At 50.5% G+C, this 19,119-nt stretch overlaps 5 protein-coding genes across 5 annotated transcripts; all 5 read right to left on the bottom strand.

Moving 5' to 3' along the window:
• Positions 1-113: 113 nt before the first annotated feature.
• N7481_013183 (uncharacterized protein) lies at positions 114-1,291 on the bottom strand (the record flags this gene model as incomplete). Its single annotated transcript, XM_057272402.1, has 2 exons — positions 114-936; positions 1,089-1,291. 2 exons carry the CDS (start codon positions 1,289-1,291, stop codon positions 114-116), a joined length of 1,026 nt encoding a protein of 341 aa, XP_057116590.1.
• Positions 1,292-1,764: 473 nt separating this feature from the next.
• N7481_013182 (cystathionine beta-lyase STR3) lies at positions 1,765-3,288 on the bottom strand (the record flags this gene model as incomplete). The annotated part of the gene is made up of 3 exons (XM_057272401.1): positions 1,765-1,827; positions 1,910-2,953; positions 3,070-3,288. 3 exons carry the CDS (start codon positions 3,286-3,288, stop codon positions 1,765-1,767), a joined length of 1,326 nt encoding a protein of 441 aa, XP_057116589.1.
• Positions 3,289-3,805: 517 nt separating this feature from the next.
• On the bottom strand, positions 3,806-7,338 carry farA (CeGAL family transcription factor; the record flags this gene model as incomplete). Its single annotated transcript, XM_057272400.1, has 5 exons — positions 3,806-3,854; positions 3,935-5,621; positions 5,699-6,623; positions 6,882-6,906; positions 7,202-7,338. 5 exons carry the CDS (start codon positions 7,336-7,338, stop codon positions 3,806-3,808), a joined length of 2,823 nt encoding a protein of 940 aa, XP_057116588.1.
• A 2,597-nt stretch (positions 7,339-9,935) lies between these two features.
• Positions 9,936-13,103, bottom strand: N7481_013180 (mannose-ethanolamine phosphotransferase MCD4; the record flags this gene model as incomplete). Its single annotated transcript, XM_057272399.1, has 2 exons — positions 9,936-11,288; positions 11,349-13,103. The coding sequence occupies 2 exons, from the start codon at positions 13,101-13,103 to the stop codon at positions 9,936-9,938; spliced, it is 3,108 nt and encodes a 1,035-aa protein (XP_057116587.1).
• Positions 13,104-18,769: 5,666 nt separating this feature from the next.
• N7481_013179 (uncharacterized protein) lies at positions 18,770-19,105 on the bottom strand (the record flags this gene model as incomplete). The annotated part of the gene is made up of 2 exons (XM_057272398.1): positions 18,770-19,029; positions 19,081-19,105. 2 exons carry the CDS (start codon positions 19,103-19,105, stop codon positions 18,770-18,772), a joined length of 285 nt encoding a protein of 94 aa, XP_057116586.1.
• Between the last annotated feature and the right edge of the window lie 14 nt (positions 19,106-19,119).

Genomic DNA, 19,119 nt, shown 5'->3' with positions numbered 1-19,119 from the left:
AGAACAAGAACCCGAAAGTCTAGAGTGGAGATAAAGTCATCAGATCATACCGAAAACAAATAGCACACAGCACACAGCAAAACCAAACCCAAACCCAAACCCAAACACTAGGCTTAAATTTTCTCCGCCTCCTCAAGCCTGCCCATAAGCACAGCCCGAAGTCTAACATTAACAACACCACCAACACCATAAGCAGGAACGATCTTTCCCATACGCGCAAAGCACGAAGGGACATAATCCCTTCGAATCCTCGCAATGCGATCCCCGGCACTGAGCCCGCCAACCGGTTGACGATTATATAGATCTAGACCGAGCAAGTGCATCGGCGTACTGAAGAACTGCATCAGAGCGGGACACGCGAATTGCGCGACGGCGGCTTTCATTGCGGGCGTTGATGCGATGAAATCCGGGATCGTGGGCGCGATGAGTGGGGGGACGTTAAATGAGGCAAAGATCGTTACGCTGTCGCGGAGGCAGAAGAGGGTGAAGCTTGTTAAGGGTATTTTCGGTCCTGCTGCTGCGGGTTGAGGTGGAGGTGGAGGTGGAGGGCGGAGGGATGTATGTTGTGTTGATTTTGGGAATGGATATCTTTGCATTTGTTGTTGTGGTTGTTGCGGCTGTGACTGTGGCTGCTGCTGCGCGCCGAAAATCTTCGCAAAGCGCGCATCTTTGTAGACGCAGATGGCCATGTTCACGGTTGTTGTGGAAATAAATTTAGCCGGGCCCGGTGTGACGGTGTCGTAAGGTTGGTTCCGGTATGTGGAGGTTATAGTGTCGATGGCGTTGGCGGTTAGGTAGGTTGAGCTGTAGAGGGTATATATGAGGAGGAAAGGGGTGCCCAGGAAGAAGGAGGAAGGCTTTGCAATCATTGATTTTAAGCAGGATTTGATTGTGTTTTGAATTGGGAAGCCTTTTGAGGCTTTTTCGATGATTGCTCTGTTTTTCGCGGACAAAAAGAGTTAGCCACATTCAAGCACTAGTAGCCATTCTGAAAAATTGGAAGACGGAAATAGGAATCTATTGAATGGATATATAGCAGGATTGATTGTTATTCTTTGCTTACCGGTCAATGATGGTAATGAGCGGACAAGTCAGCGCGCCGGCGGCCGCGGCACTCGCGACGTCCACGCCTAGGCGTAAACCCAGGTCTTTTGTATTCCATTGCGCTTTGGGGGGGCGAAGGGGAGTCCTTCTTACTCCATGCTGTGTTCACGGGGGAAGGTGTCGGGCGCGACACTTGTTCGATTGTAGCCATATTTAACGTATCCTGCGCGATGGCATCGCGAGTCATACTCTGGTGAGCGGAGCGGAGATCGGAGATCGGGAAATCACGGGTGCATGGGATAGTTTGATACGAGCTGCTATGCTGCACCTCGTGGAATGCAAATGCAAAGGTAAACGCAAACACAGGCTAGAGTGGGAGTGAAAGTGAAGGTAGAGTGAAGGTGAGAAACAAGTCAGATTGAAGATCGAATTGAGGGAGAAGCATTAACAAGCCGAACGGCAATTGCGCAGGAGCAGGGACCAATTAGACCAATCACAGCGGAGAAAGCAGCACGGAGGTTATTTCGGGTATCGGGCGAGAACCACCCGGCTCCGATGCCGGCCGGATAAACGATATCTACATCTTAGATAACATAGGAAGGACCTCTGTCGTGATACCTCTCCCTCTGTCGTGAAAACGATATGATATAATATAAATTGATCGTGGTATGTTTAATCCGAAACGCCATGTAACTAATCATCTCCATATATCTACTCGGCCTAAGTCTGAGTTTGAGCCTGGAATCCATCCAGTGTCACATTCACCGCACCCGCCTGCACAAGCTGTTATCACAATTAGAGTTAGCAGAGGGATTTCTAACACCAAACCATGGGTCGGGCATAAGGGAGGGGAAGGAACACTCACAGCACGTTGCAAATCATCAATCAAATCATCCACATCCTCAATACCCACACACAACCGAATCAAATCCTCCGGAAGCGCCCGTTCCGCCCTCGTCTTCGCATCAATACTAGCATGACTCATGCGGCAAGGCATACTAATCAAACTATTCACACACCCAAAGGAAACACTTATAGCCCAGATCTTCGCGCTCTCCACAATCCGCTCGCTGACATTGACATCGCCGGTCTCGAAGGAAAGCACGGCGCCCGCGCCACGCGCCATCGAATTATGCAACTCATACTGCGGGTGCGAGCGGAGTCCAGGGTATCGCACCTTGAATCCGTGCGCTTCGAGGAACTCCGCAATACGCTGCGCATTGCTCTGCTGCTGGTCCATGCGGACCTTGAGCGTTTTCACGCCGCGCAGGAGGAGCCACGAGTCGAAGGGCGAGAGACCGCATCCTGAGGCGTTGATGGGGAAGTACAAGCGTTCGCCGAGGGTGAGGTCGTTGACCGCGAGGACACCGGCCATCAAGTCGTGGTGGCCGGAGAGGTACTTGGTACCGGATTCGTAGACAATGTCAGCGCCTAGTTCGAGAGGGTTGAGGAGGAGGGGTGACATCATGGTGTTATCGACGGAGACGAGGCAGGAAGGGTTTGCTTCGTGGGCTGCGGAAGCGATGGTGCCGATGTCGACGATTTTGATGAGGGGATTGGTTGGGGTTTCGAGGAGGACCATGGCAGTCTTGTCATTCAGGACTTCGGTCACCTTTTCCGGCTGCGTGGTGTCGACGTGATGCACCTTGATGCCCCCGTTGTCAGAGAGGTATTTCAGTAGACGGTTTGTGCCGCCGTAGATGTCATCGCCGGCTACAACTTCGTCGCCGGGCCGCAGGAGGCGGGTGATAACGTCCAGCGCCGCCATACCGGATGATACCACCAGAGCGCGCTGCGCGGACATGATCTTCGCTAGGTGTCGCTCCAGGTGGGTGCGGGTCGGGTTACCGGACCGTGTGTAGTCATATTCTCCACCTCCGCCGCCGGAGGTCTGCTTGAAGGTGGCACTCTGTGAGGGTGTGTGAGTTAGCCTTTTTTGGCCTTGTTGCAGATGAATTGGGAGGGAATGGGTGGGGGGATGGAGGAGGGGTGCATGGGGGGTGCATGTGCACACAATATCCTTACCTGGTAGATCGGCACGCTGCTGGCATTGTACTGGTCGTTTCCCTCGGTGAAGACCAGCTCGGTGGCAATATTGTAGCGGCGGCCACCGTGAGGACTGGAGGGCGCGGGGGAAGGCGGGAGGTCGTTGCCTTGGAGGTCAACGGAGGGAAACACCTTCTTCAAGGAGTTCGAGGAACCCGATGGCGCGTTGGACCCGGATCCTGATCCTGAGGCCGACATCGCTGAGGCGGGGTAGTTGAAGTTTGACAATGGCAATGGCACGGATGTGAGATGGGAGGAGAATGGAGGCAATTGAAATCAAGTCAATGGTAAGAAAGGTCGTGGAAATCAGATGCAAGATATGTGGGAACGGGAGAAATGAGTCGAAGTCGACAAAAATGTAAGTAGTCAACCCCGGACAGGCCAATGACTCCGCCATTGGTGGCCCTTGGCGAATCGCGGGCCTTTGCGATTTCGTCATCCACTAGGCCCGATTGGGGGAGTTGCGGTGGAAAATGTAGTCATAGTACGAGTATACGAGTACATTAGGGGGGAATACTCTAGGAGGATTACTCGGTAATCTGCTATAATTGACGTGATTGCATTTGGTACTCGTAGCAACTGCTAAGAATTGTCCATCGCTAGCTCCACCCCAGTAAACGCCTTCCATTTTGAATAGCCCCGCCAAACAGACCCAACCAAACTATACACCGCAACATTACATACGAATAAAAAAAAACACACAACTTGAATCAAATCAGGCAGCCAGATCGCCAAAGCCGCCGTTAATACCGAAGAATTGAAACCTGTCAGTAAGCATTGATTAGCATTGGGACAGAATCGTAAGAGCTGCAGAGAAGTGATGGGCTGTCTGAGGGATACATACCAGTCTTCCACGTTCAAGGTCGTCGGCGCAGTAGGTCCACTGCGCGAACTGCTACTCCAATTATCATCCTGGCTGGCAGCGTCCAGCGCCGCTCCGCTCATTGTCCCGTCCAGGCCTTGCATTGGCCACGTTTGACCCTCCATGCCAAACACCTGCGGACCTTGGGATGCCTGCATCCCCATGCCACCTGGCACACCTGACATCATCTGCGGGCTACCCTGGGAAACAGACATGCTGCGGCCGCCAGGCATCTGTTGCGGGTGTGCACCCATCATAGGCCGCGGGCCCATATTCGGCGGTTGCAGATTTGCCGGCATTTGAAGCGCTGGGTCCACCGTGGCTGGAGGGGGAGAGGTCAACTCGGGGAAGATGGCGGTACCATCAGGGAACAGCTGGTCGGGCTGGAAGTTCTCCCAGAGCGAGGGCGAGAGGTTCGGTGAGGTACGGGTCACGAGGAAGAAGTCAGGGGGCGTAGCAGGCAGAGAGAACTGAGCGTTGAAGGGAGTCGTTGGGCGAGTGTTGCTGCGCGAGTTGGAAGGTCCGGAGATGGGATCTTGAGGTCCACGGTGGGCATTGGGTGATTGATGGCCCAGAGGCTGATGGATTTCCCGCGAAGGCGTGACCGCGGGGGTCTGCGGTCGAGAGCGTTCATAGGAGACAGGAGGCGTAGGCCCACCATTGGGTAATGGTAGATCCATGTCGTCGAACTTGCGCTTTGGCGGATCGGGCTTCTTAGCTTGGCCTGTGTTGTTGTTGTTTTCGTGTGGTCGACGGTGATGTCTCCGGCCAGCGGCCTTCTGTAGTCGTTCCTCAAGAACCTTGTTCCCAAGGATAGAGTCGAACAGTGTGTGAACCATCTTTGCCACAAGCCAAACTTTAGATACATCCTTCAAAGCAGACATACACACGTGAATTCTTTCCTGGCAAGTTGCCACAATAGATGGGACGGATGACCGCATCTGGTACACGTGCATGATCAGAGCGGAGAAGAGACTGTAGACGATAAATGCAGGCGTGAAGCGGAGTTCATTGTGAGCCTGTAAATTCTCGACGATCGATGTCATCATGCCTGCAGCCTGGAAGGCAATTGTCCTGGACGGGTAAGCCATCTCCTCAACCCGGTAGCTATTCGGCGCGGAGGAAGCCGGAGGCATGTGAGCTCTGTGGAGAAGACACAGTGTGGTGTAGTAGTTGGAGTGAAGAAGTGCGGCCCAGAAGTGGTGTCGAGATCGTTGCCAGCACACCTCCTTCGGGCAGTTCTGAAGCCAATCGGCCAGAGCCATATCCGAGTGGGTGAGGTCCATCGCGTTCATACGGCGGGACTTGGAAGCCACGGAGTACTGTTGGGATAGAACCAGCCCCATGATCTCACACAGCTTGACGTATTGCAAAAAGAACTGCACATGCACTGGATCGGCTGGGTATTCGGCTGGAGTGTCAAGTTCGTCCTCAATGAAGTCGTCCTCGGTGACCATCGGAACATCTGAGTCGTCTGTGTTGATCCCAATCGGTCGACCCAACGCAACAGCCACTGAGCGGTCCCGAGTAAAGAGTGTCCACCAAATCCGTTTCCAGAGCCTCTTGTCGGGTTTGTTGAGCTGTGATGATTCCACGCTACGGTGCATACCCGAGCCTTGTGCAACAACCATCGCCACGCGAGTCCAGTAGAATACGTTCTTGGTAACATCTAGAGAATTATATGTTAGAATAAAGAGAGAGGGAGAGGGGGAGAAACACGGCCGTGTGCCACGGTCAAGGACTTACCCTCCGGCCCTTCCCAATACCAGCCTAGCAATACCAACGCCTGCACGATGGTGACACGGTCATCCTCATAATTGGCATCGTATAAGGCTTTAGCCCGTTTGTAGAAGGTCATTGCCGCGGGAGTCGTCGATCCGTTCGCGTCCATCAGTTGCGGGTTGGTGCAGACACGGGATCCGGCCAGCAAGATGGCTTGCAGCAAAAGTAAGGACGGTGGGTTCTTGGGATCACGATAGTGACGCATGAACCGACTGCGATTGATGATGGGAACCACCGGGGCAACCCACTTAAAGTAAGCGTCGACGAGTTCATCACAGAGCGGCTTTGGTGGTAGTAGGAATGCACCACGTTGGTGGAGGATATCGATTTCCAGATTATCCAGATCGGTCAAGCGGGCTCGAGATCCTCTGATGTTCGGCGGGAGTGGGTAGTGCACAACGTCTGTAGTTCCATGGCGGTCCTGGACGAGAAGCGATAGATTTGACGATTCACCGAGATAGGCCACGCGACCGGCCTCTTTGATCGGAGCGCGGGCAAACTTGGGCTTCATGAATTGAGCATAGGTGTTGTCTTCTGTTGTCTGCTGGGCCGCCTCGGCATCGGTGAGGGAGGTAATGGGCATTCCGTCAACGGCCATGCGGCTCTTCCGGTATCCAAAGGCATCATCCTTTTCATCGGAGCTTGATTGCCCACGAGGATCTTCTGAGGAGCGCTCGCCAGCAGGGTCATCGGCGTTGTCGGGTCGGAAGTGGGCGACAGCAGCGTCGACGAGGGAGGAAGCAGTATGGGGCGGACTGTCAGCGTAGCGACCGTCGTCTTTGGATTTGGAGGAGTTCTTCTTGCGTTTGGGAGAAGGAATTTTGCATTCGATGGAAAAGGCGACGCAGTTTGTGCAGGGAACGCCTAGGCTAGCGGCGTCGCATCGGACCTGGAGATAGGAGAGGAGTAGGGTTAGTGAAATGCCAGAAGTCTGCAAGAATCCGAAATATTATACATACCTTGCGCGAGTGACATGTCTGCAATCAGGGGGGAAATGAAATGATTAGCTATCTCTTCGCAACGTAGTGGTGGTGGGGGGGAGCTGGTTTGATGCATCGAGATACGATAAGAAGGAAGGGACCGAGGCACAAGGGCAGCCTCGGCTCTCACCACCTCGCGTTCCCCCTCGAAGCAAAAAAGGACGTACCTCGCACGCGCGTGATGCACGTTGTCTAGAATTAGATAAAACGAATCAGCATGCCATCCACTACGTTTCTTCCTTTCTGTTTTCGCCCACAGGGGTGATCTGGGGGCTGGAGTCGGGTGAAAACCCTGCGAAACGCTCCCTCCTTTTCCCCTCTCGAGGAAGAGCGCACACAATCTAGCAGATCGCACATCGCATATCACACACATCGGACGTGCTAGATATAAATCCAGACCTCCAGATCCCCAGATCCCCGCGAACTGCCATCACCTTCCCTTTCCACCCTTTCCCCCTCCTTCCACGGTATAATCGACAAGGCTCACCTTCTGAAACTGACGCCTTGGCCTTGGGGCCCGCCGCGCACTGTGATGCCGGAGGTTCCAGTTGAACCGGCAGCGCTGGGAGCCGGACTGGGGTGGGTGACCGAGTTGGTATCTTGAGGGTCAATCGTAGAATCCATGGCCGCGTCCCCCATAAAGCGCAAGGGTGAGGGTTAAGCGGGGGTCGCGATGGAACCGGGTCGAGCAGAGTAATATAGTAAAGCCGGGTGGTGTGTGGGCTAGGGAAAAGGGGGGGGGGTCACAAACGGGGACGCCACGCGATCCGAAGAAAAAGTACCGGAGGGATCAGATCAGATCAGATCAAATGAGAGGAGACCTGAAAGAGTAGAGGAGCAGGGGGAGAGTGAGAAGCAGAGACAGACCGAGAGAGAGAGAGGGATCAGAGCGATCCGGGGCAGGTGGAGTGTGGCAATAACCAGTGGAGTAACCACACGCTCTACTCTCGACATGCCCTAATTACTCAGTTGTACGGAGTATACCCTCAGATAACTCTGCATTTAATCTGTTCTATGCCTATCTCTTTACATTTCGGGATCTGTGCATTTCTGAATTTCCATCTTCCTCAACTAAATTCATAGGTATAACCTCAGGGTGCACCGTGTACTATCACCACCTCTTCAAGTTCCTCCTCTAGTTACCCTCCACTATACCCTCCCATGGTTAAACTAGATCCGGTTCAATGCCAGGTCACATATCTAGTCCCATTGGCCCCAATTCAAGTCACTCGGGGCAGTCACTACACCGGGAATCCGACCCGCTCGGAGTGATCGACGAAGGGGAGAAAGTGGAGGCACCCAAAACCCGGCCGCTGGAATCCCCGAAGAGGCTCCGTTGATCAAAGGGCCCGGGCATACCTACTGTTATATCGTACCATTCACATATTCACCATTCATTGTAGAATCAATTTACTGTCACGCATACTAGGAGCCCGTAGGAGAAGTCCATATGAATATTATCCAACTCTATATTCACTATATTGTGGTTTCTCCCACCGTATACCGTCGCGTGGAAATACCACAATCCCAATGCGGAAGAAAGGTGCCGGGACTGTCAGGCCATTGTACAAGACAGATGTAGAATGACAGAGTGACAGAAGAGAAGAGAAGTAAGAGTAGCCTGGAATCAAGGCAGCGGGTCAGATCCCTGCAGGTCCGGCACTGCAGTAAGTGTGGCTTACAATGTCTACTAACTAGTACTAGCGACTTGGTAGTAGTTCGCCGCAACAAACTCAAGTATACTAGTACATCGGAAGAGACGGATGAGAGGCCTCTCATATATTAGTATGCTATACAAATACTTCTTCTTGAGTCTATGAAATGCAAATACTCACTTAAACTATTAGGCACATCGACTCCATGCACCGCGGACATATGCCGTGTCACCAGCATATACAGAGTAGAACCTAAAGCATACTACCTCAGCGAAGTCCCCAGTAACTAGTACCAGTTGTCAGATGATATCTCGATACAATCAATGAATCTACAACACTTCCCCTCCCCTTCATCTCTTACCCATAACCAAATACACTGCAGCCACCAATTGCGGGGACCAATGTCGGGGATGGACGAAATTGCGGGGGTAAGACGGGGCAAACGAAGGAGGGGCCAAGATCAAAACCAAATCAAATCAAAGACGTCTGGCTGGAGAAATGACATCCCTCCCCTCCCCTCCGTATTCATTTCGTCGAGAACCGGGGAAAAGAACAATCGCATTCTCGTCCTTGCGCAATGAACGTTGAGGCGGTGGAGACGGCAGCTTGTGATGCCGAGGCATTTTTAAGTCGACCTTCCCCACTTGCCTGACAGCCAATCAGACATCTCGGAAATCCAACAACTTGTCCACTCCGCCACTCACGTCGCACCAAGCTTGAATATCTCGCACTAACTACGACTATACAAGGTATATCCGTCCAGAGGACATACGCTGGAAATGACACCCTTACGCCGATATCCTCCACATCCATACCCACATCCACACCCTCGCTGACACTAGCGCTAACGTTCACGCTAGACGGACTCGGTCCTGTCAGGCACGAAGGATGCGGCTATGGTCTGTTCGCTGGTTGGTTTTGGTGTTGGTATTGGTTTGATCGGCTGGGCTAGCTAGTCGGGCCGTGGACTGGACTCAACTCGACTGGACTAAAGCTGGGGCTGGGGCTGGGACTAGGCTGGCTAGGCTCTGAGCTTTTAGTTCACCACGGACGCAATCGGAGCTCTGTAGCCTCCGATATGAAATTGAGGCTGGATTGCGTCTGTGTTCGGCACTAGGCTGCGATCGTGGCCTTGGTAGTGGCGATTAATTAGGGTGAAGGTGGGTGATCGTGATCACCCGTCCTCTTGGCCCCTGGTTAGCTGCCAATGTGGGCATCACGTAGTATCCTTAGTGGGACGTTGGAAGTACAAGGTTTGGGCTTGTTTCAGGGCTGGCTTGAGCCCGTGACTAGTATGGCTCGACAATTTAATGAGGACCCTCGTAGTAGTGGAGTACTTAGTACCTAGCTGTGATACCTTGCAGCTAGTCTAGGTCAATGGCACAATGCTCTAGCATCTCCTCCTACGTTTTCATACAAGAAGTCCTAGAAAGCGGTCGATCTATTCTATTCGGAAAGTGGCGAGAAAGCTCTATATTAACATGACCGCAGACCGTGGTAAAGTACATGACAAATGGCAAATTATTAGAATAAAAATATCTTGAACCATACCTTCGGCGAAATTGATTACTGGCCCTTTTTGCCCTTGGCCCGTGCCCGGCTTTTCTTGCCCGTCTTGACGGGTGCTCGCGCTGGCGTGGACTCTTTTTCTTGCTCTTGCTCTTGCTCCTGCGCAGGCTCGTGGCCACATTCCGCGGCCTCGCTGACGGCCTGTGCCACGGCAGACCCAAGCGCATTGGCAGCGGGGCCAAAGTTGACACCGCTAACAAAGAGCTCGCTGAGAAATTCCAGACCTGCAACGAAGGTGCAGAGTAAGCTAGCGATGAAGAAATGGCTGATGGTCATGCCGATGTCGAGCCAGGAGCCCTCGTCGCGGACCATGTAGAAGAAGTTCAGTGTCATCACGTCGGAGATAGACATCACGACCATGAAGAGTGCGCTGGGGGCAACTTCTAGGCGTCGGTTCAAGATGCCCAGGTTGGCACTGATGATGGCGAAGGGAATTAGGATTTGGAACATCAACAGCGCACCTTGGCTGAATGGATCGAAGACCGGGACGAGGCGGCGGACGCTGTCCAGGGCGAAGGTTGAGATTGAGGCGACATTGCCCGTGCTGAAAAACGCGGATTGAAGGAGGAAGAAAAAGAATAGGGCCACGCGGGTATCGGAGAGGGTAAGGGCGCGGTAGTGGTATGTGAGGCCGTCAACGGTTGTGGAGCCGGTTGGGGCGGGCTTGGAGGGTGCGACAGAGCCATTGCGGGAGGTATCTTTGGCATTGACTGCGTTGGCCCCGGCTGTGTGCACGTAGATGGCGTGTTCGAGGCGCACCCATGTCACAAGGGTCATGCAAAACACCAGGTAGAATAGACCCTCCCAGGAGATCGCAAGGATGATAAAGGTCGGCGAGAAGGTCAAAAAGATGATCATTAGTCGATGGAGGTAATGGCTGTCCGGGTACAGTCGGTGGACAAATGGCAAAGTGACAGAAGCGGCCATAACGACGAACCCGACCACTTGGTTGCCGAGCGGTAGACCTTCACGAGCCTGGAGAGAGGCTATACTTGATCGAGTAACGATCACTGAAAGAAGAACCATCCCAACCTGGCATCCCATGATGATCCGCGATCCAACATTGTTGATTCGAGATTTGGAACTGTCCCGGCCGAGGATTGCATCCTCGAACAGTAGATAGAGGATGCCGGTCAAGAACATCAGAAGACCGCCGTATGTGACAGTAGAGATTTCCTCTACTTTGGTGACCGGCAACAGAGTAAAGATACTCATCAGAAGACAACCTAGCGCCCAAGTCGCGTTCAAATATACATGCGTGCGAACGAATTTGAAGCCGTAGGCGAAGGGCCAAAAAGCGGCCAGAGTGAATCCGACGGTGAAGATTTCCCGGTGGAAATAAGATTGAACCTACACAACATTATTAGCACGGGTCCAACAGAAGAGAGAGAGAAAGAATGAACCACATACCAGGGCCTCCAATACACCAACGAATGCCACCAACTGCAATCCAAAGCTCGCATATCCCGAGAAAGAGCGAACATGGCCGAGAATAATCTCGCGGCCAGCAATCAAAGCCTTACGACGGGCGAAGACCTCCTCCCAAAAAAATATGGGGAAGAATCCATAAAAGTAGTACCGCCACGACGATCCTTGGTAAAGGAGGACAGAAAATAGCGCCACCAGGATAGATGAGAAGAACGAGATACTAGCCGTAGTCCGATGGGCATCAGACGTCCCGTGTAAGACGTGGAGATCAATGACCGTGGTCAGAGAATAGGCAATCCAGCCTAGATAGCCAAGAGATACGATTGTTCGCAGGAACAGCCAATCGTAGGTCTGCAGATAGCGCAGACCCTCCAGACCGACAATCAGTAGTTCATGGGACAGGGCAATGGAATCTTCGTACGCTCCATTGGAGATTAGTGCCTCGAGATTCGCGACACGTCCTTCGATAGATGTCTCTCCATCACCAGAAAGATACTCGAAGGGCACATATCTGAGCACCGATGATCTCTTCTGCTCTTCTTTGACACGATACATTTCCAAAATTCCCTGGGTATTTGCCAGGGCAGCCAATGCCTTTTCCTTGGGGCTCGCATCGAGATAATCCAGTGGTAATTGGCCGACTGAATTGACAGGGTAATCGACGCCAACAAGGTACGCCATCAAGGCAGCAACATCGGCTTGCTCAACATCATTTCTTTGGACGTGGTCAAATCCCCAATCTGATGAAAAGCCGTCTTCGTGTCCAGGCGCAGTGCCAATTGTGCTAGTGACGGGTTTCGCGACGCCAGAGCCCCAGGCAACAAGGGGTGTTCTTGTATTGTCCGGGTGGCCGTCGCCGTGGCTTCCCAGATCACTCATTCCATGGTCGGCAGTGAAGACAAAAGAAGTCTTGTCATCTCCGTAGAAGTCTTCGACCAGCTTGGTGACTGCTTGCACACCTCTGTCTACCACCTTGATGTTGTGCAGGTATTCCTTCGAGTAGGGCCGGTAGCCGTGGCCAGTGGTGTCCAAGCCTAGCAGATGGAGGAAGAAAACCAACTTGTCTTGCCGCAGCTTACGGTCCAGCTCTGGGTCGGACTTGGCAGACTCAAAGAGCTCATGGACTTTGTCAAAAACCCAGGTATCAAGGTACGTCGCATCAGCATTGAAGTCCTCCAATTCTTCGCCGTAAGAGTCCGCATCCACTCGACCAGGCTCCGCGCCCTCCTTGAACATGGGTAGAATATCGGGACTACCCCAGCTCCATGTGTGACGACTGCGGTTAAACACGCTGTCAAAATTGACCGGATTGAGCTGCCAGCCGGTGGTCACAGCCGAGACGTCTTCATACAGACCCGCAATGAGAGCAACATGGCCGGGCCGCGACTCGGTGGGGACCCGGGTATGCGAAACACCAAAGGTTCCCTGCGAGAGGACCTTGGAGCGTATGAACGGCGACAGGCGGATAAGCTCGTCGGATTGTTGTTTGGGTTGGGAGTCGAATTCGGGAGAGGGGTCGGGGAAGGCCTGGAAGGCCTTGTCGGCGCGTAGGCCATCTGCGACGAAGAGGACGAGACGTTGTGATGGAGCTGTTATTCCGGTGGGACGGTCGACACCGAATGAGCGCATGCCACTCACAATTGGGCTCACGAAGTAGATGTCGAAAATGGAATATGTATAGATCAGGTGGAAGATCACCGCGAGGGCGAGGAACCCAACGCGGCCGACACGCGCCATGATCTATTTTCTTCTCGCCGGGAGAGGGTCCAGCTTGGAAGGACGTGGATAAAGGAGTGGGATTGAGGGCTCCCGAGGAGGAGAAACGAGGGAAACAGGTCAAAAGGAGGTCGACATATCGTGGTTGACACTTTGCACTTTTGGTTGTCCGCGCGGACAGCCACCTTGCGGGGGCGGTGAGGGCCAATCACGAGCCGTCGATTGTACACGGCAGAACCAACTTTGTTTACTTCAAGTTTTACTTTGAGTACATCGACATCGACTTCGACACCGACACCGAGTACTAGTATTCAATATGCCGAGGCTCTACTAGTTGAAAGGCAGTTGTTAGTAGGTACACGGCAAGGAACCATGGGATTTCTCTAGAAGGGAACTGGCACAGGACAGCCTATGCCAAAGACTCGGAATTAGGAGAACTCCCCGTGTCTGTAGCGACTCCGAGTCCCGAGAGTCTCCTCCGAAGGGCAAAGCTGGAGAGATGTGCAACTTGAACTTGAACTTGGATACTACTGGTAGAACGGTCTAGAACGACCCAGTGTCGGTCTGCAAGTACTCCCCTAATAATACTACTAGTACTAGTACTACTAGTAGTACTACGAGTACTTCGTTGACACGGTCACCACGATGGGAGTTGCGCCTGCCGTATCTACACTTCCTTGCAGCGTACCTCCCAAGGTTAGGGTAGCTATCAAACGTGACACACTCGCGACTCCCGTCAGGAGTTGAGGGGCTGCCAGTGTATCTCCCTAAATCCCCAACGGCAGGGCAATACAAGGACTCGCAAATACAATGTATCGCTGAGAACATGAATTTTATTGGCGGTCTAGTTTAAGCAACATCGCAATTCATAGTATTTTGTATGGGGAAATGTTACAGGCACTGCTTGTTTCTAAATACATCTCGGAAGTTCTTGTCTCTCGGAGTATTACTAGGGTTGGCTGGAGATAGTGGACCAATGACTTAGCCTGTCTCGGTATTAAAACAAGTCTAGAAGATGCAAGTCCACATTGCATGTGTAGTGGATCAGCAGTAATGGGCGAGTGCGTATCGGCATATAAACCCCAATGTCCGACTGCGGACAAATTCCGAATACCCGATTTCATATGTTGATTTTCGAACCGTTTTCTCCGATGTGAAACCACAACATCTGTCTTAAATTACAATCGTACAAAGGATCTCTTCCATAACCTGGCGTTCGAACGAGAAAAAAACAAACAGAAACTTCGTTCCTTGTATTCCGGCGTGAGCTGCGCAAATACTCTATCATGGCGACCCGGGCCGAGAAGCCACAAATCCTGGTGCTAGGGAAAATATACCATGCCTGTCAAGAGTTTGGAACGTTATCGCCAACGAAAACAAAAGTCGTGCCCATCTCGGAGATAGACCTCATTACAGGTCGCGTGAATGATGAGGTTGACAGTGGTCCCGTGCGAGATTCCAATATGACAGGTAATATTTTCTCGGAAGCATGGACCAAAATATTTAGAGTTTAGCATTTGGATGTCGAGATGCACAAATACTGAAATGTAAACAATAACGAAAACGAAACCTGCTGTTGCAACTCAATCCGCTGACAGCGAGGAAAGGTATCATGTGCGCATTCCAAGGGTTGAGCGTCATACTAATCAGTGGTTACTAGTAGTTTACTGGACACAGCCTGATAACCATGAAAGGTATATGCCAGTGTATATATGTACATTTGTTTATGTGTGTGTAATTCGTTGATCCATTGATGAAACCCATTGTGGAAGTGATTGCTCTTCTTCAGAAGTCAATCTATGACTATTTGCGCCCGTAACTTGGCGTTCTGTTGTGCTATGTAGACGCGCTGAAAAAATTATATAGGGAATTCCAAACACGCGTGTAGTTTCGCGAATAGATGGGAATTCTGAATTTTCGTAGGCTTTTATTGCAAGCTGGGCCCGACCCTCCTGATTCTCTCGTAGGAGTTTTTGGGATTTTGACCGCCGATCGGGGGCATAGTGTGTATATAGTTGAAAGGGGGAAACCTTAGGAAGGGATATGGAACGCGATCGTGATTAGCTTCATGTTCTATCGATTCACATCTGAGCCGTGGGGCGCCAAGAGAGATCAAGTGGGCTAAGGCTGCTTGAACGGAATAAAATCTCCACGCCGATATTTTCCTTCCTGAATACTCGTATCAGTATGCGAATCCCTCCTAATCAAGATATAGCTTGGTACTAATACTTCAAGCGTCCACTCTTGCCAAGAGGACGCCTGGGTTGGTGCGGACGACATAATGAATCAAGCTCAGGCAAAGGGGATAGCAGGGATGATAGTATAAGGCAAGAGGCGGCACACAGGAATAATAGTTATTACCCACGAGGAAGAATAGCACTGGCGAGGATCTTCACGGGGGGGTGATCGACAATTAAGTGATCCATACGAGTAATAGCTCCACGCTCCATCGTCCCCGTCAGCCTAGCGCTGTGGATACGAGTACTTGGCGTCTAGCCCCTTGTAAGAGACGGCAACAATAAATAGCCCATTTGTAACACCGGACTACGCCTGTATTAAGTCTTTCAGAGGCTAGAAGCTATAATATCACGCAAGATATCTTCTAGATCTCGGGGCATACTCAACGTCTGGCTACATGTTCTAACTGACGGGAGCACGAGTATCTGTCCAGGAGACAGTGGAAAGGTATACACTTCTAGGGCCAATTTTGACTGTACTCAATAATCCAGACCCAGCTGATAAACAATAAAGACCCATAGTTGATCGGAGGTTCGTGTGAGCCCCCCCTTTAGTGCATTATCACATCGCATCCCTTCCTAAGATAGCTAAGCTATGGGTAAATTTTACGTAATGTCTTACTGTGACCAATGGAAATTAATTCAAAATCACATACAATATAGGGCAGGAAATATTTGCTTTCATTCGAACTATTAGGAATTCAAACGAAGAAAAAATCCCACGTAGGGACGTGATCGGCGATTAAAAAACACGTGTATGTATATAAATCAGAAGATCACTCTCAATAGATTTATGTTTCATGTTAACTTGAATCAGGTCACATACAGACTTGGTCTCTAATCCTGGTTCTCTGAAGCCCAAAACAAAATAAACAAATAAAACTATGGTAAGCCGATTTTTAATATCCTAAAACACATAGCAAAATCCTTATTGACCATATCCCAGTCTCGAAGATCGAAAGACTTCCCGGAGCGAACGGTTCCTATGGAAGTTCTCAACCTATCTATGCCCCGTACAGGATCTCTATGTCAGTCATATCCCCCGTCCGCTGCTCCTTCTTCTGTTGCCCCTAGTGCCTTCCCCTCTCTTTTTATTCCTTTCGAGTGAACGCTATTCCTGACTTCACGTCTACATCTAGCTATCAAGCATGCTTTAAATGTCTTGGATATCAACTGTTACCACGGTGTCAATTTAGCGGACAATAACACCGACAAGTGGTTTTTTTTAGAAGCGGCACGAGCGAAGGTTGAGCAAAAAAGCCTTAAATACAGTCATCGAGAATGGGACCAAGTCCTTGCTAAGTTTGGCGGAGTGAGCGATAACCCTTGTATTGCATTCACTGATGAGCTTATTGCGGCTTACCCCGATGCAAAAGTCATCCTAGTCCAACGGGATGTCGAATCATGGGCTGAAAGTTTTTTGGAAATTCTGAAAGACTGGAGGGGCGACTGGAAATTTACATGGCTCTCGCGGTAACTATGCAATCCTGGCACTTGGTGACAAGTAACAGATTACTAAAGATTCCTCAGGTATGACCGCTGGGTCTTTGGACCGCTAGATGAGCTCTTGACGCTATCATTTCAAATACTATTTGGGGGCTCTTCGACTGAGCACCTTGAAAAGACAGCAACATTGAAGTACAAGGAGCATTATCAGCATGTCAAAGCAATCACACCTCCAGAGCAACTGTTAGAGTATACTTTGGGAAGTGGCTGGGAACCCCTGTGCACATTTTTGGGTAAGCCAGTGCCGAAGGAGCCTTTTCCACGAGTGAACGATCGTCAGTCATTTCTAAGATCTACTCGGTGGATGCGGTGGCTATATGTGGCTCTATTGACAAGTACTGGCGCGCTGGTCGCTTCCATTCCAATTCTATTCGGTTGGTGGATGTATTAGACAGTTTCCGCTTTGGGATTTTACGGATGTAGTTCTTCTGATGGGCGGCTGGTAACTTTTGGAAAATTCCGAGCGGGCAATCTTCCGTCTCTTTCTTGGAAAAACGAAGCACAGTCATAATCAAACTTATTGGTCGAGAGCAGTTGTGGAAACAAAACAATGGCATTTTACTAGCGTGCTAGTCTTTAGTTTTTGGGTTCAGAGAAGCAAGATGAAGTAAGATGCCCTGTGTAGTGTCTGCGGTACTACTCTGTCTTTAAACCAACAGAAAGCACGTTAGGTTGAAATAGAGAGAGATAGTAGTGACCCCAAAGTCTAGACATCTAGGTATTAAGGAGCTGTCGCATGCAAAACCCTGTTCATGCGATTGCCCAAGCCTCGTAAATTCCTAAATCGATCGGGTGCTACACCGGATATGGGAGAAACTCTAACTGGAAATTGCTGGATACAGAGGGACTGGATGGAATGCGTTGATGGTGATGGATGTGTGCTATGGAGGAAACTAGAAGGCTACTATCTACTACAGGTATGGTGACGGGATAACTCAGCACTAGAGCCTGAACCCTCAGGTCTCAACAGAAATACGACTATATAGAAATCTGGTAACGTTGTAGTTTTACTAGTTGAATAAAGTTTTGATCATTCAAGTTGCAGTCTGAAACATACTATTTAAAACCAACCTTGAAACTTAAAGAGTGTTCAGATATCAACTTCCAAGATTGGACATCCGGATGGAATAACATACTACTAAAAACCTTTGCGCAAAACACTCGACATACCATAGTACTAGTACTGAGTAGGTAATGGTTATCAAATCCTCAAAGATAGACATAGTGAATTCACGGGTACCCAGCACAGAGCTTCATCGTTTTTTAACTTAAGGTTCGTCATTATCTGGACTTTGCATTGCTGCCGTTGACTAAAACCTTCGGCTAACCCGTGCTCCATCCGAGGCAATCCGATAAATTAATCCATCTATATGCAGAACGTCGGAAATCAATCTGCTCTCTGACCTGCTTCACAAATTGTTTATATTCAGGCTCCCCTTTTCCATTGAACTCTGAGCGGCTTGGAAGCACCTCAATAATCCTCCATTTTACTTCCGGAACTTGCACCAGCAAGAGAAGGGCGTTATCAAATTGATCTTGTGGGCTACCCGAACAAAAACAGGTTAATGGACCGATCGTCTTGAGTTGCTGGAACTTGATGACGAGCTGGTAGAAATCGGCAACAATCTCCCTACGAATCGAAGATTGGACTTGGAGAAGTCCAATGTAGCTGGTATCCACCAATTCATTATCTTGCAGATTCACAAGAGGCTCAATCCCTTGCTTGTTGCTGTAAAAGCTTCCCACAGCTCCTTCAAAAGGGGTGTCTATAAAAATGATCCCAGCGATGTTCGCCGCGATTCTGAGATAGCGGGGATCGGCACTCAAATCTTGAAACATAAGGATTGCCTTCTGGATGATAATGCCACCGATATCATGCCCAACCAAAACAATTGGGAAACTTTTATGTTTCTGGCGCAGTACATTATCCGCCAAGCTGCTCAATCACTTGATGAAACTGCCAGCCAAATCATGCATGGTATTTGGAACGGTCCAATCCCACCCACAAGTATAGATATTTGCATTGAAATCGTTTGGCAGAAGATTCGCAAGCCATAATGTCGGTTTTTTGGGATATTCGTCGGGAACTTCGTCGGGAGGAACTGCCCAGGTAGTCTTGCTATTACCGGTGACGCCATGGAGAAAGACAAAAATCTGATCTGGTTTCTCCTCAACTTGATGAATCACTCCGAGGGTCATAAGCTCTGAATTTTGTTAGTCGCGAGTTTCTTGCTAGAGGGGGAGGATTTACTTACTCTCGTTAAACCGATCGAAATCCATTTTTCCAGGTCGAT

This window comes from Penicillium waksmanii (genome assembly GCF_028829765.1).
Source record: "Penicillium waksmanii strain IBT 27052 chromosome Unknown utg000010l:1.0-3698451.0:1.0-3701458.0, whole genome shotgun sequence".
NCBI lineage: Eukaryota > Fungi > Ascomycota > Eurotiomycetes > Eurotiales > Aspergillaceae > Penicillium > Penicillium waksmanii.
The sequence above is the reverse complement of the archived record's forward strand: the minus strand, read 5'-3'. Positions and strand labels throughout refer to the sequence as shown.